General features: G+C 47.5%; 1 protein-coding gene across 4 annotated transcripts in view; it reads left to right on the top strand.

Annotated features, from left to right (window-relative positions):
• LOC149370810 (proton-coupled amino acid transporter 1-like) overlaps positions 1-13,710 on the top strand; it is a 71,949-nt gene extending 58,239 nt beyond the window's left edge. For all 4 annotated transcript variants that reach the window (XM_089563312.1, XM_089563316.1, XM_089563320.1 and 1 more), the window contains exon 10: positions 9,948-13,710. In XM_089563312.1, the coding sequence (XP_089419438.1) occupies positions 9,948-10,225 (278 nt within the window). In that variant the 3' untranslated portion in view covers positions 10,226-13,710. The remainder of the gene's footprint in view (positions 1-9,947) is intronic.
• The last annotated feature ends 1,242 nt before the right edge of the window (positions 13,711-14,952 follow it).

The raw sequence follows: 14,952 nt of genomic DNA, 5'->3' as shown, positions 1-14,952 counted from the left end.
CACAACACTATGCCTACAACACTGTTTATACCTCATTGTCACAATTGTTTTTATGACGTGACACGACTGTTCTTACGTCGCCGCGCACGTGAAAGTGCGTGGCGCGAAACGACTGCACCATGTGTCTGCGCACAGGTGACTTGGTGTAGAGAGAGGAACTCGAGTCAGACGCAGCGGGAAGCATCGCGCCCGCATGCTCTGCCGAAGCGCGATTGGTGGCCCCGAGAGGGACCGTTGAAAAAAAAAAAGCTTCCAAAGCAGCTTTGAGAGAACGGGAGGAGGAGAGGCGCCGTTGGGCGAGGAGTTTTTTTTTCACGGATCGGCCGGTGAAGGCACCCTTCAAATATTTTTTACACTGAAAAATTGCGTAATTGCTGCCTGCTTCTTCGGCACAAGTGCAGGCAGAACACGCCGCTCCAAAGAAGCTAAATTGTGTAGAGCTCCTTCATCGTCGCGCGAGCCGACGAAACGGCGCATAACGTCCATTGCGTTCGTCACCTCCTTTGCAGTAGGCACGTCACACGGATCTGCATCGCAAGCACCATCACCACCATCATCTTGCACGCTCTCAGCTAGTGCTGCATCAGTCATTTCCTCTGTAGCCACGGCGGCGTTGTCGGCAAACAAAAAGTCATCCAGTTCAACGTCGTCGGGTGCACCACCGTTAGTGCGTAGCTCGTTCCACGCTTCGGCCACATCGGACGGAGTAGAAACGTCTTCCTCGTCATCGGCACCAGCCTGTGCGTTTTTTGCTATTCCGGCCTTTAAAGGGACACTGAGGAGAGCACTATTAATATATTTTTTATAGCAAAATCCGATAGTTTGGCATGTCATGGCTTTGTTGCCACTTGGCCGGCAGCGAAAAATGCATTTATTTCCAAGAAATTTGGATTCGAAGTTGAAAAGGTTTTTCCCGCCGCTTTGATTCAAACTTGGGATTCGGCTATGACGACAGAGGACTAAGTGACGTCAAACATGACGTGACATGACGTGATGCAGACTCCGTGATTTCTGGCTGCCAGCAGTGCGGCCTAGCAGCAGCCGAAAAGAAAGCTACCGCCGGCCGCACGTTGAAGGCATCTATCGGCTATTGCGGCCGTCGCTACAGTCGCTTCGCTTACGTTTGCATCGGCGTTTTGCGAGCGTTACGATGGATCTCGTTCTCGAAGTCGTCAACGAAGTTCTCGCAAATAGACACCTTTAGCATACCGTGTACCTTGATACCGCTAGCGGAATACCGGGAGCCCGCCTAACGCCGGCGAGCAGACGCTGATTGGTCCCGATGCTTCAGGCGAGCGCGTAGCTGCCCGGCACGTGGCGCCATCTGGCGACGTCAAGGAGATTTGCGCATGCATTGGCTGCGCCTCAGTGATTTGTGCTTCTCGTGTCCTAGCGTTGCTAGAACCATTGGTTCTAGCAACACTGTTTTGTTATATGACGTCATGACGCTTGTACTTGCGAGTTTGGCCTGTGGCGGCGATACCTGTATTTTGGTTCTTGCTCTTTTCTACGTTACAAGAGCTTTGTTGTCGGTATGAGTGGCGTTTTTGTAATCAGGAGCTGGTATTCTGTCGATACAAGCCAACTTCAATTTCTCCTCAGTGTCCCTTTAAAGGTGCACTGAAGAGGAATCTGAACTCGTCTTTTTGATGCAGAAACTCGATCTACACGTTCCCAGCGTTCTTAGAAACTGCGACTTATTGCCCTGTGTGGCCGATTTCCCTAATTAAATCGAATTAACGCCCGGCTGCCGCCTTTATTTTTGAATTCTGCCTCGTACGGTGGGCGGAGTCGACCAACGCATGGAGTGCCTTTCAGCCAGCTCCGTGGAGGCTTTGCTTTCGCTTCATTTTCTTTTTTAGGTTTTCGCGGATAAATAGTTTAATTTGCAGGTAATATAATCGCAAAATAAGCCCGCAGAAATAAAAATACGCGCGGACTATTTGCTTCTACGGACTACGAGGTATTACTCCGCCGATGCCAGAGCGGCAAGCCGCCACGGGAGTGGGTGAACGGCACTCCCCGCGTTGGTCGACTCCGCCCACCGTACGAGGCAGAATTAAAAAAAAAAGGCGGGAGCCGGGCGTAAATTCGATTTCATTAGGGAAATCGGCCACACAGGGCAATAAATCGAAGTTTGTAAGAATGTTAGGAACGTGTAGATTGAGTTCCCGCGGCAAAAAGACGAGTTCAGATTCCTCTTCAGTGCACCTTTAAAAAGCAATTCCTAATAACCTCTGCCCTGACCTCTTGCCAGGAGGCAGCAAGCATCTCGACTGCTTGATAAATATCAATCTTTATCTCCCGTTCCAGCCGGATGTCGAGAAGAATCTTCTGGATTAGTCGGCGTCGGTAACAGCATTTAAAGCTGTTAATGACCCCTTTGTCAAGGGGTTGTATTGTATTAGGGACGTGCAGTTGGCCGGGAAGTAGTGCAGTTCGATGTTCGAGAGCTGCAGGCCTTCAACGTGGTGCGCCGAGCAATTGTCCAGCAGTAGGCAAACTTGACGGCCTTGCCGCTTGACGTCCTGGTTAAATTCCTTTAACCACTCTGAAAATATTGGCCGAGTCATCCACGCCTTGGAGTTCGCCACATACTTGACGGGCATACGCTTCGTTCCCTTAAAGCACCTGGGACGGGCACTTTTGCCGACAACCAGCGGGACTCGCTTGTCTGTGCCGTCGAGGTTGGCGCACAGCAGAATCGTTATGCGGAGCTTGCTCTGCTTTCTGCCGCGGCAGTCATCGCCTTTTAGTGCTAGCGTGCGGCCCGGAAGCGTTTGATAAAATAGGGCTGTCTCGTCGGCATTGTAGACCTCGGCCGCCTCGAAGCGACTAAGTATTCCAGGCAGCTTGTCAGCCACCCATGAAGCAGCAGCATCGCTGTCTGCGGAGGCAGATTCGCCGCTGATTACTCTCCCGACGACACCGTGTCGGCTCTTGAAACCCTGCAGCCACCCGTTGCTTGCCTTGAAATCGTCATGGCCCAAGATACACGCAAAGTCCTTTGCCTTCTGTTGCAAAATCGCGCCACTAATGGGCACATTTCTGGCTCGCGTGTCCAAAAACCACGTGAACACTGCCTTGTCCACATCAGCATATGTCGACGTCTTCAGTCTTTTTTTCTTCGAGCTTGTTCCCGACTCCACTGCGTTTCTGATGCTGTGTTCCGCACTCAAAATCGTTGATAGGGTGCTCGCTGGAATGCTGAAACGGGCGGCAATGTCCTTCTTCTTCTCGCCCGCGGCGACTGCATTTAAAATTGCAAGTTTGTCTTCGAAAGACAAAACTTTTTGTTTTCTGGCAGCAGAACTCATCACGACCAACCGACGACGCAGTTACAAGCGGAGACGCACGACTACACGCCGACGATAGGCCTAGCACCTCCAAAACAAGTCAACGAACCAGCACGAGAGCACAGCTGACAAGCGCAGACGCAGGACAAACACAAAATGGCGAATGCAACGCGTCGTCTCGTCGGTCTCGTCCTCCTTTCCCCTCTCCTTCTCCTTTCCCCTTCTCCTTCCTTTGCCCTGGCACGGCCGGTCTCGAGGGGGGCGCGCTCGCTCTTTAAAGAGCGCGCGCCCCCCTCGAGACCGGCCGTGGCCCTGGTAATGAAAGAACTGGCCATCAGCGTTGCTTTTAAAGTGAATTCTTACACATAACTGTGTCTGAGCCATTGAAACAAATGGAAATCACAAAATAAAAGTGCTTGTCCTCAAATCCATACATAAAAAATGCAACAAAAGAAATCAACCGCCGCTACAGATGCCACCTGGTGCCACGCTACACAAGCAAAGCCTGAACAGGCTGCTACGTTAGCCACGGGGCGGCGCCAGCCGCGCGCTAGCCGTCGCTATCATCATCATTGCTAAGTTCGCTTGGTCGCGGCCAGTCGCGGTGATCCCAGGCGTTCGCGTAGCTGTTGGCTCCGTACAATATTAATATTCACTAATAAAGTGCATTTATTTGGTCGAATTTTCCTTAAAAGTGCGAAAAGTAATGACTGATCAGCTTTGCGAGTTCGTTACATCAAGGTTAACTGCCGCAACGTCTTCGTTACATCGAGGTCGAAAATACATGGGCTTCAATGGGGGCAGCGTTGGGGAATTCCAAAATTTTGTTAAATCCAGGAATTCGTTACATAGAGGTTCGTTACATCCAGGTTTAACTGTACTGTATTTACACGATTGCAAGCTGACGCCTCCCCACCCCCGTAATCTTTATTTTAACAAAGTTTTTTCTTAACTTATTACTAGTCCTCACTAGTGCTGCTGCCGTCGCAGCTGCTGCGGACCCACAGCACATACAACGACATTGTGTGGAACAGCCGCACAGTTTTCAGGGATGCTCACTTTAAACGTCTGTTTGGAAAGCTTCATCAACCGGAAACCTTCCCGACCCCCGAAAACTGCGGTGATAGGAGTCACATACGAAAATTTAGGCACGCCGCAGTTGCAACTGCCGCACTTCTCGTCCACATTGAATTTCCGGCCTGCCGCATGCTTGCTGTGTTCGAGATTTAACTCCCAGCCGTGTAGCTATTAAGGCGCTTGTCCGTCGTGCTCAAATAGCAACACTCGGCGACAGCGCAAGAAAGCCACAACTACGATAACACGCTATGACAGAAACCAGCCCTTTGACAGCCATAAAAAAAAACTGGAGCTGGTGATGCTGATGTTGATATGGATAGCGAAAGCTCGCGGCTGCTCGCGGCGGACGAAAAAGTTGATGACGATGATAAGCTTGACCTTGGGCGTCATCCGTGAGCGGTACCTGGAAACTCCAGTGCGCTTGTGTGGCCTCCGCGACCAAGCACCGTTGCTCGCAGCCGGAGCCGATCTTGGAGGCCACGGCGTGTGCATTTTGAAGGCTATTCCCACGAGGATCGTGGAAAGTTTGGGTGCGGCCCTTACACGGATATATATTTTTAATTATTTCCTTCGGGAAAACAGGATGCGGCCCGTACATGGGTGTGTTTAGCGGTATGTTCAATTTTGCGAGTCGAAAAATTTCCGGAAATTTTACCCCGCGTAATAGGCGCACCCCTAACTTTGAGCCGGATTTTCTGGGAAAAAAGTGCGCCTATTATGCGAGTAAATACGGTAATCGCTGCTTCATTCACTGAAGCAGCTGCTTGCTTCACTACAGGGCTGAAGCCCGCCTTTCTCAAGAGCCAGGATGACAACGAATGGAGAAACAATGATTATATTGTAGTTTTTTCATGCCTCACGTGGCCTCTAACCACACTTTGACGTCACAGCCATCGTTCGGGTTTTGAAACTGCAACCGAGACAGCACGAGAAATAAATTTGATTGTAAATTATTTAGCGGTCGTAGGAGAATACCGTGTGGTAATTTATGTATAATTATGCCCTACGCATCATTACAAAGAAGAAAACACGCTAGCAAATGTGGTACCTATATTGCATTCAGGCATCCAATTCGCACTGCTTTTGTGCATGAATTGTCGTAATGCCACTCCCTTTCACGCTACAAAAATGAAAGCTCCAAAGATTGCTGTGTTTACCACGGAGCACTGTTGGCGGCACTGGAGCGCAGAGTGCAATGTCAACTACTTTTGTTCGTTGTGATTGTTGACATTCCTCTTGTGGCTGCGCATGTTTTATTGTTATTGGGCAGGTAACTTTTGCATGGTGTGGCTGAATAGGGGATATTCAAAATTCCGCAAGTGCGCTTTCCCGCCTAACAATGTTGCCCCCAACAAGATGGCCGACTTCGCTATAAAGTAACTACATGGGCTTCAGGACAGGCGCTAAAGGTGTAGATAGAATGTAAGAAACGTATTTTGGAAGAATCAAACAAAAAAACCAGTCTTTCTTGCTTTGTTTCAGCTGGAAACGCATGGTCCGCCATCTTGTTGGGGGCAACATTGTTATGCGTGAAAGCGCACTTGCGGAATTTTGAATATCCCCTATTGCAAGTAACGCAGCGCTAGGTTATAATTGGTCTGTGTTGCAAGTTTGTTGTATCAAGGTCAGCTGCAGACACCTCATTATGGGGAGTTATGGGCAAGTTCAGGCCCGGGCCCGGCCCAGGCCCGGCAAAACAAATCATGTCCCGGCCCGGCCCGCGGGCCGGGCCGGGCCGGGCCCGGGCTTTCGGGCCGGCCCGAGCCCGTGCAGTGCACTAGTTCAGACAAGTGCCAATATGTCTGAGTAGAATTCTAAAGACTGGCTTTGACTCTTGATTGGGCACTGAAGCTGAGTTGAAGTTGGCCTGCATCAATGTACTACCATGCTCCATTAACAGAGAGGCTACATTAACTGAAAACTTGTTTTATTAGCAAGAAAAGGCAAAAAAAAAAAAAGAAACGAAATACAGATTCTGGCGCCCAGGCTATTCTCACAACTATGCTACGATGACGAGAGATTTTTAGTTTGTTTTTAGTTCGGTTTGGTAAGGCTAGAGTGCATGACTATTACTTCTAGCCGGTGATCACGGAGTCTATCAACTTAAGGCCGCGATTCTGCAAAAAATCGCATATTTAAGCCGTGTTCTTGGAATTTTGTGTTGGCCACCAATTTCTCATTCTTTGATACAGTTCTAGCAGAAAAAAAGGGGGGGGGGGGGGGGGGTTAGAGTTTGCAAGTGTCCCTGAACTTAGTCACGATCACCATTTCTAGCTGCTGATCGCCAAATGTGTCCGAAAACTGCTCGAGAACTAAAATCCAGGGACAGAAATCTTGCACCGTTTCCTTATAAGCAAGATGAACAAGTTGAAGGTTTCAATGGGCCGTCTTTCTGGGCTGGAAGGGAAGATGTGACTCCAGCACTGTCTTCCATTACAGCGGTTATGGAGCTTTTCTATCAAACAAGCACCATTCTTTGAATGAAGATTACCGTAAAAACCCGCATATAATACGAGGTTTTTTTCCCATAATTAGCGTCCTAAATTTCCGTCTCGTACTATTTACGGATCCGAACAAAAATTTTCGAAGTTGCTCGAAGTTTTGGTTTCGTTTTTGCGGCGTGGCTACGGCTTGGCTTTGCTATTGGCGCGTGGCTACAGCTTGGCTTCGTTACTCTCGACAAACGACGTCACGGCATCGTTTCTTTGTTGATCCGTTGGGTGCGCCGGGGGGTTGCGGTGTGCCGTGTGCCTGTTGACAACGCACGTGCTAGCATGTAAGGCACGCTTCGTGAAGTGGATATTGTTTTGGGGAGCACGATGTCAGGGTCTCGAAAACAGTACTCGGCTGCTTTCAAGCGAAAAGTGATTTTAGCTGTGGAGAACATCAGCAACGGTGCGGTCGGGAGGCAGTTTGGTGTCGTCGAAGGAAGCATTCGTGGATGGCCACGACAGAAAGAAGCCCTTTTCGCGTGCAGCGGAACGCGACGAAGCTTTCGCGGCCACTTGATGGTTGTGTAAACAAACCGTTCAAGGACGCAGTCAAGCGGTGCTACGCAGAGTGGATGCTCTTAGGTGAGCCTGCAGTGACGCCAACCGGGCGGTTGAAGCGGGTTTAAGAAGCGCGGCATCTCGAGCGCCCTCAATGGCACGAAAGATGAGTAGATTTAGGATGATTTGTCGGACAAAGAAATGTCCGAAGAAAGCGCTACTGAAGAAGAAAGTGATTGAAGTGGAGTGCGGAATGTGATTTGAATAAATGTCTTCTGTGCATGATCTTGCATCACTCGTATTATACGCGGGTAAAAACTTTTTTTTCCCATTTCGCGTCTCTGAAACTTCACCTCGTATTATATTCGGGTTCGTATTATACACGGGTTTTTACGGTACACGAAATATTTCTTGACGCCGAGTTACAACAGCCAACTTTAATTTTAGAAGATGAACCTCTGCAGCATGCAAGGCATGCACTCAGAAGATAAACTTGCATGTTTCTTTCATGCGTCTTATGCTTCCCGTGGAATTTCTGAGATTTTTATTCTGCATTTGCGGAATTTCGCAGATTCTTTGTGCTGCATCCGCGGAATTGGGAATTTTTGCGCCGCAGAAACTTAGTGGCCCTAATCGTACTGTAATTCTTTCAACGCCATCATCTTCACGACTTTCAGTTGAGTGGCAGGAAAAGATATTTCATTCAGAACCGCATTTTTCTCGGCAATATATCTTACCTTGCAGGATGTAGGCGCCGGCATCAAAAGTTTGCGGGGTGAGTGGGTCGGCAAAAAACGCTGTTTCCGCACAGCCTGCGTAGACAGCCCAAATACGACAAGGGTTTGCACAAGTTGCATGTTTTCATTTCAGGATACATCAAGTTTCGACTTCTGCAAAATTACATTTCTCACAACTCGCATGCCCCGTAAACTTTCGATGCTGGGCATACGTCAGTGGATTGTTGTTAGTTACACAACTCCCATCAGGTACCGTAAAAACCCGTGCATAATACGAGGTTTTTTTACCCATAATTGGCATCCTAAACTTCTACCTCGTACTATTTGCAGTTCCGAACAAAAATTTTCGAAGGTGCTCGAAGTTTTGGTTTCCTTATTGCGGCATGGCTACGGCTTAGCTTTGCTATTAGCGCGCGGCTATGGCTTGGCTCCGTTACTGTCGACAAACGACATCACGATGTCGTTTCTTTGCTGTTGATCCATTGGGTGCGCCGGGGGTCGTCTATCCCTGTCCGTCCGTCCATGCTTGTGCTAGATGCGTTTCATTGCCATTTGGCCGATACAGTGAAGAGGCTGCTACGTGACTGCGGCACTGCACTCGTGATTCTGGGTGGGATGACGTCACAACTACAGGCCCTTGATGTTTGTGTAAACAAACCCTTCAAGGACGCAGTCAAGCGGGGCTACGCAGAGTGGATACGCTCAGGTGAGCCTGCAGTGGCGCCAACTGGGCAGCTGAAGCGGGCTTCGCCAGCCACGCTGTGCAAATGGATCGTGGACGCGTGGACGGCCATCCCAGATCTTGTGCTTCTTTCTTTTAAGAAGTGCGGCTGAAGAAGAAAGTGATTGAAGTGCAGGATGCGATTTGAATAAATGTCTTCTCAAAGCTTTCGTCACTCGTATTATACGCGGGTAAAAGTTTTTTTTTCCATTTCGCGTCTTTAAAACTTTACCTCGTATTACATTCAGGTTCTTATTACAGTCAAGCCCACGTATAACAATACTGGTTATAACAATATATCGGATATAACAATGCTCAATCGAGGCACCATCAGCTTTGCCCTGTGTTCTATGGTAAAATAAACTGCTTATAGCAATGCTGTCAAGGCACATTATTCGTTATAACAATTAAATCCGGTAATTTAGTGTCAACCATTACAGAAAAAAACTAGGAAATGCTACAACCACACCAGCAAAACCATGCTTACAACACAAAAGTGCGCATGTGTGGGGCCGACCAATGGACTAAGCTGGCGCAGCAACGCCACGAAAGCAAGAGGCAGGCGTCATCGCGTCAGGAGAGCTGCTGCATTGCTGCATTGGCTACGCACGCCACGCGTACCCCCAATCAGTCGGTGCAGTGCGCGTGCGTGCAGCCAGCGCAGTTTTTCTCTTGTCAGCTGTCACCGCACCCTTAGTTCTGCATGCTTCTTGAATCTCCCATAAGAATAGCTTCCAAAAAGCCGGCTTGATTCCTGTGACGTGGAGGTGCGCGAAGCTCCCGGTGGCGCAGTGATTGGTCATCGGTGAACGGTGAACGTTGTTCCGGTTCCCCGAAGTTCGATTTAACGAGCTTTTACAGGCATTAGAACAATCAAACCCCTCTGGGTATTTACTGTCAATAAATGCTCCGAAGTTTGTCATCCTTTCTTTTTTTTTTCGGCACAACCCTGTTATAACAATTATTGGTTATAACAATGGTATTTCCATGGCACTTGAATATTGTTATAAGTGGGCTTGACTGTATATGTGGGTTTTTACAGTGCATTTCAGCAACGATAGCATTGCATATATTTCTCACCCCGCTGTGCTAACAACCCACCCTGCCTTCTCTTTGCCCCGTGCAGTCGTGCTGGCGGTGGCAGTACCCAGGCTGGACCTGTTCATTCCGCTGGTCGGCGCCCTGGCCAGCAGCAGCCTGGCGCTCATCCTGCCCCCGCTGCTGGAGCTCTTCACGCTGTGGGAGGGGGACCAGGGCAGGCTCATGTGGACCTGGCTGTGTGCCAAGAACCTCTTCATCTGCGTGCTGGGAGTGCTGGGCTTTGTGACCGGCACCTTCGTCACCATCACCGAGATCATCAACACCTTCTCGAGTGGCTCAGGGGGCGGCAGTCCACCGGCATGATTGCTGCATTCGATGCTGCGTTTGGCACGGGGATGCGGGACGACATTCGTTCTGGTCTCCTCTCTGAACCGCGAAGTTTCATGCAACTGCCCAGAAGTTCTAGAACTAGGCACACTCCCTTGTCTTTCCCACTTGAGCTGAATGATGCAGAGTGCCTTTCTATGTGCTTAGGCAAAATGAATCCCTTATGCGCATTATTTGCACCTCTGCGAGGTAATCAGACTGCGTAGTCAGCTCAAAACGGAGAACAGGTGTCGTCAGTAATTTTGCATCACAATCAGTTCTGGCTTAATGCAATGATGGATGCTTGAGCACAGACGCTTTTTCTTGGGCAAGCAGATGCATTGAGAAACATGGGAGACGTGTTACACAAGCAAGCTCTGATCACCAAACTGTACAAAAGCCAGAAACAGCTTCACTCTTTTTTGTTTTTTTACGTGATATTGCAAAACTTGTGTGGCAGTTGCGTTGGCTTTAAACGGTGGACCTCTTCACAGCTGTGAGAAACATGGGCATTTGATGTTGCGCAATGCATCGAATTGCACATCCAGCGGGAAGTATGCAACAGCATGTCATACTGCTTCTGCTAGCTAAGTGCGTGTGCTTAGCTGAACAGCCGAATGGAGGGGCATTGTCTACTGCCACGTTTGTTGCTATGATGTGTTGTTTTTGTTTTAGGTGCCAGTATTGGTGTTGCCTGAACTAAGGCTAATGAATTTGGTGTAGAGACTGCAGTATGGTGGACACTTCACCAGAATTTTCGGTGTAACCTTTTTAAGCAAGTTTCAATAGCTTGGTTTCTTGTGATGCTAATGCAAATGTAATAGGATTTTGTGGGACTATTTAGAACTGGAATTGAAATTGCTTTTACACCACCTTGGACTGTAGCCATGTGAAGCACAAACCATCCATGTTATTTTTATTGAGCATGGATCAGCTGTTCATTAATGAGGAGGTGATGAATGTGACATTTGAGGCAGTTGGGCAGATGATTTTTCCGATGAAACCAACCTTTGCAGCTGTAGTGGAAGAAGTTGCCTGTTTCGGATGCTAGTGTTTTAAAGATCACATAAGAGAGATAAGAGGCCTAGCCCAGATTATTGTTACCACATTTCATATTCTCAAGTTATTCACGGCTCATACAAGGTGCCCATTGTTAGGAGCTGGGAATCTTTATACGACGTCACTGTAGGCTACTGACCAGGCCTAAAGAGAAAGCAATCGGTTGATCATCTATCAATGCTACGACGTAGGCTAAGCACGCTGCTTGTAGGAGCTGCGGTTTTTTTCCATTCCTATCCTTGAGCCAAAGGCTTTGATAATGTGTTTAGGGCTTCCAGCCACATTCCATGATCTGCTTGTTCTGTTTGTTTGTACTTGCTTCTTGAATCCCCAGATGAGCCCCACCACCTAGTGATGCCCTGCAGATGTTTTTGCTACATCTGTGCAGCTCATTTTGTGGACTGTGCTGCGAAAATTGCTTCTGGCTTTCCTGATCGCAGTGTTGGGTGCCTTGTGAGCTTATTTTACAGTAACTGTTTTAAATGTGCATTTGTTTTTGCTAATTGGCTGTTGTTGCCTGTTATATGATGCATTGTAATGTGTCTATGCTGCAGTTCGTTACTGTGCTTAACACTGCTGCTGTTGTGCTGGAGATTTGATAGCTGTTGCATTGTGACTGGGGACCCCCAAGTGACTTCTTTTACCACAAGTTTTACCACGTTCCCACTGTTGCAAAGTCTGCTTATAGCTATGGCCTTCAATTCACTCTGAGTAGCAACCACAGCTCAAAAAGTCGCATGTAAAATGCATAATTTGTTTCATTAGCAATTATGTTTTACTTTAAATTATGAATGCGTTCGTTCTACAATTAAACAGATATAGACTAAAGGAATTGTATGCAACAGGTCATTTCGTAGATAGCAGTTTTACAAAACAGTCTTCATTGTATAGTATGTTTCCTAAATGTAAGACACCAGCCAGAAAAACTTGCCAGTAAACTATGGATAGCAGCGAGGACTGTCATGATCACTGTCCCCGTGAGACGATTGTCAATATGCACTCACTGTGATCTGGTGGATCCATTAGTATGAAACTAATGGTTTCTGGCTCTGGCATGAGTTCGACCATCACCTGTGGATCGCACGGCGCTCGTATCTTGTTAAGGAAGAAGCCTTGAATTGCATGCAAAAGTAGGAGCAGCTCTTGGATGCCAGCCAGGTGTTCCTTGTTGTTTGAACTTTAAATAACAAGCAATCACCAGAGATTTTACGCATCTTCAAGGGTTGTCCTTACCCTGCTGTAAGCTCTACAAGCAATTTTTCTCATGCATGCACTTGTGTATGTGCGCAGTGGAGTCTATTTTTACATTGTCATGTGTTATCAGCTATTCCTTGTGTTTGTTTTTGTTTTGTTTCCATAGAGCTTAAATGTCATATCGTCGTAATGTGTTGGCTCCCGCCACCTTCTGTGCTGTGGCATTGTGCCAGTTTACATTGCCGTGTGCGCATTTGTTTGTTGGGGCTGTTGTTGTGATGACGTTAACATGGGAGTGCTTTTCTTCCTTTGGGCGTTTGCATCTTTCTAGTCTCATAATCCTGCCCGTACTTGAAACATGCCTCTCTCTACAAACAATGGTGCACCATGCATTGTGCACTGTGGCGTCTCGGTGAAACACGTGAAACGTGTGGTGTTTTAGAGCATTAGTTTGTGCACATAGTGCCTGTAATGCCTTCATCGAGCAAACCACGCCTTCAATGCATTATTGCATTGCGCACAGACATGCCATTCTGTGATATCTGGTTTCTTCTATGAGAATTGAAACACGTGTGCCTTACATTCAGGAACGCAACTTGAGGATGGAACAGTCAGCGAGCCCAGTGCTGTTTGTTTGCAGTCTTCCACTAGTTACGCCTTTAAGGTGTGCTCGTTGATTGAAATTATTTAATTTCTTAATGTGGCTCTTGTCATTGTGCCTCCACAGAGATGATTTCTATTGTTATTGACTTAACTGTGTGCCTTCGTGAGAGTCCTCGTGTGATGCTTTGATAAACTGTATATATTAAACTGGAAAATGCTCACTTCAAGAGCACATGTAAAGTCTTTTTCTGTGGGCAGGACTGCTTTTTTGGGCTCATGAGGTTTTGTTAATCACTCTTGCCTGACTCTCAGTCAGTATTGGCTGTTCTTCTATTCATGCCTATCTAGTTTTTAGCAGTTTCAAATGAAGCCTCGATTGTCGAGCATTCTCAATCAATTTTACAGTGCCCTCTTAATCACTTGATTCTGTCCCTCTAAAGAGCGTGGCTGTTTTGTCATGTAGGGACCATATTTCTTCCTTTTTATGCTAAGGAAGCCTGCGTACACATGTTTGGATTTATATGTATATATGTTGTTGTGCACTTTTGTATATATTTACATACATAATCTACAATTTGATGTCACTTTAATAGTATTTAGGTATAAATAAACGGAAAAATATTGTATTTATTTGTTGAGTTCCTTTGTGATCAAAAATGCCCAGAGAGGGTGCATGGACGGCTGCATGCTCGCGGTGACGTCATGGCGCATGGCCACATGACCGGCGTTGGGACGTGGTAATTATGGAGAAACTTTATTTCAAGCATGTAGGATCGATGGCATGATTAGATTTTCAACAGCGGTTTATATATATGGTGGGCTAAGAGCTCGAAGAAAGCTGGTACGTGTCGCGGGAAATGAATGGGCAGTCAGCTCACGGTTTGATGGGGAAAGTTTCAGAACTGGTGCTATAGGCTCCATGCTCTGGATAGGTGGCGCCAGCAGCGACCGCATCACCAGCGCCGCCTCGTGGCACTCGCTGCGTTAACCCCCCATCGAGACCGGCCGCGGCGCCGTGCGTTCGCGTCAGCCCGGCCGCATAGACTTCCTTACTATGGTCTCTAGCCTCCGTATTTTTACCTAAAGGGAAAAGCTGGCGGTGCTGCATGCACTTCAGCCACCATGGACGCTCAGAGCATCATGGGTCGGTGAGCTACTTGGTGCGGGACAATCGTATTTTTTCGGGAACATAGGGTGGCGTTACTGAGATGTCCTATTCCGAAAACGCTGTTCTCCGTGTGTGCGCGCATACGTGCTAGTTCAGAGAAGAGCCGTCAGATGGCGCGCCCCGCGCCATCTTTGGCGCGATCGTAGTGCGCAAAAGCTATAGTAGTGAAAACGCAACAGCTCACGACGCCAGTAAAAGGTTTCTCTTCTTCCGAAATGCCATTAAAAAACCTCTTAAAGCAACATTCTTTTTTAAACATATTTCTTTTTAAAAGTGCGCCTGCTAAGCACGAAATATTAGTTTCTGTAATGTGCAATAGTTGACCAATAGAAGAGCAAACATTCTCTAATTTTGGGTAAACTTTGCATTTACATGCTTTTCTGCTCGTTTGTTGCAATTTATAGGCAGGATATTGAATTTTAGGGTATTATTGATTATCGGGAAACGTTTATTTTTGCATTATTTTTTGGCCAAAAGTTGTGGTTCTGCAGTCGCTAGCGGACCGGCCCATGATCCTTAAAGGGGCTGCGAAACACTGCCTGGGGGAATACCGGCTATACTTCAGGTGGGTTCTTTATGTCACACAGATGCTGACTCAAAAAGAATTACAGGAATCGGTGCTCAGAAACGGGAGTTATTCAATGAAGAAATTTGAAAATACAAGCAAAAAAAAACGCTGCCCTCAACTCGATTTTGGCGG

Source organism: Amblyomma mixtum, chromosome 1, assembly GCF_055824585.1.
Source record: "Amblyomma mixtum isolate Tamu chromosome 1, ASM5582458v1, whole genome shotgun sequence".
NCBI classification, from domain to species: Eukaryota; Metazoa; Arthropoda; class Arachnida; order Ixodida; family Ixodidae; genus Amblyomma; species Amblyomma mixtum.
This window is presented reverse-complemented; position numbering and strand designations above follow the sequence as displayed.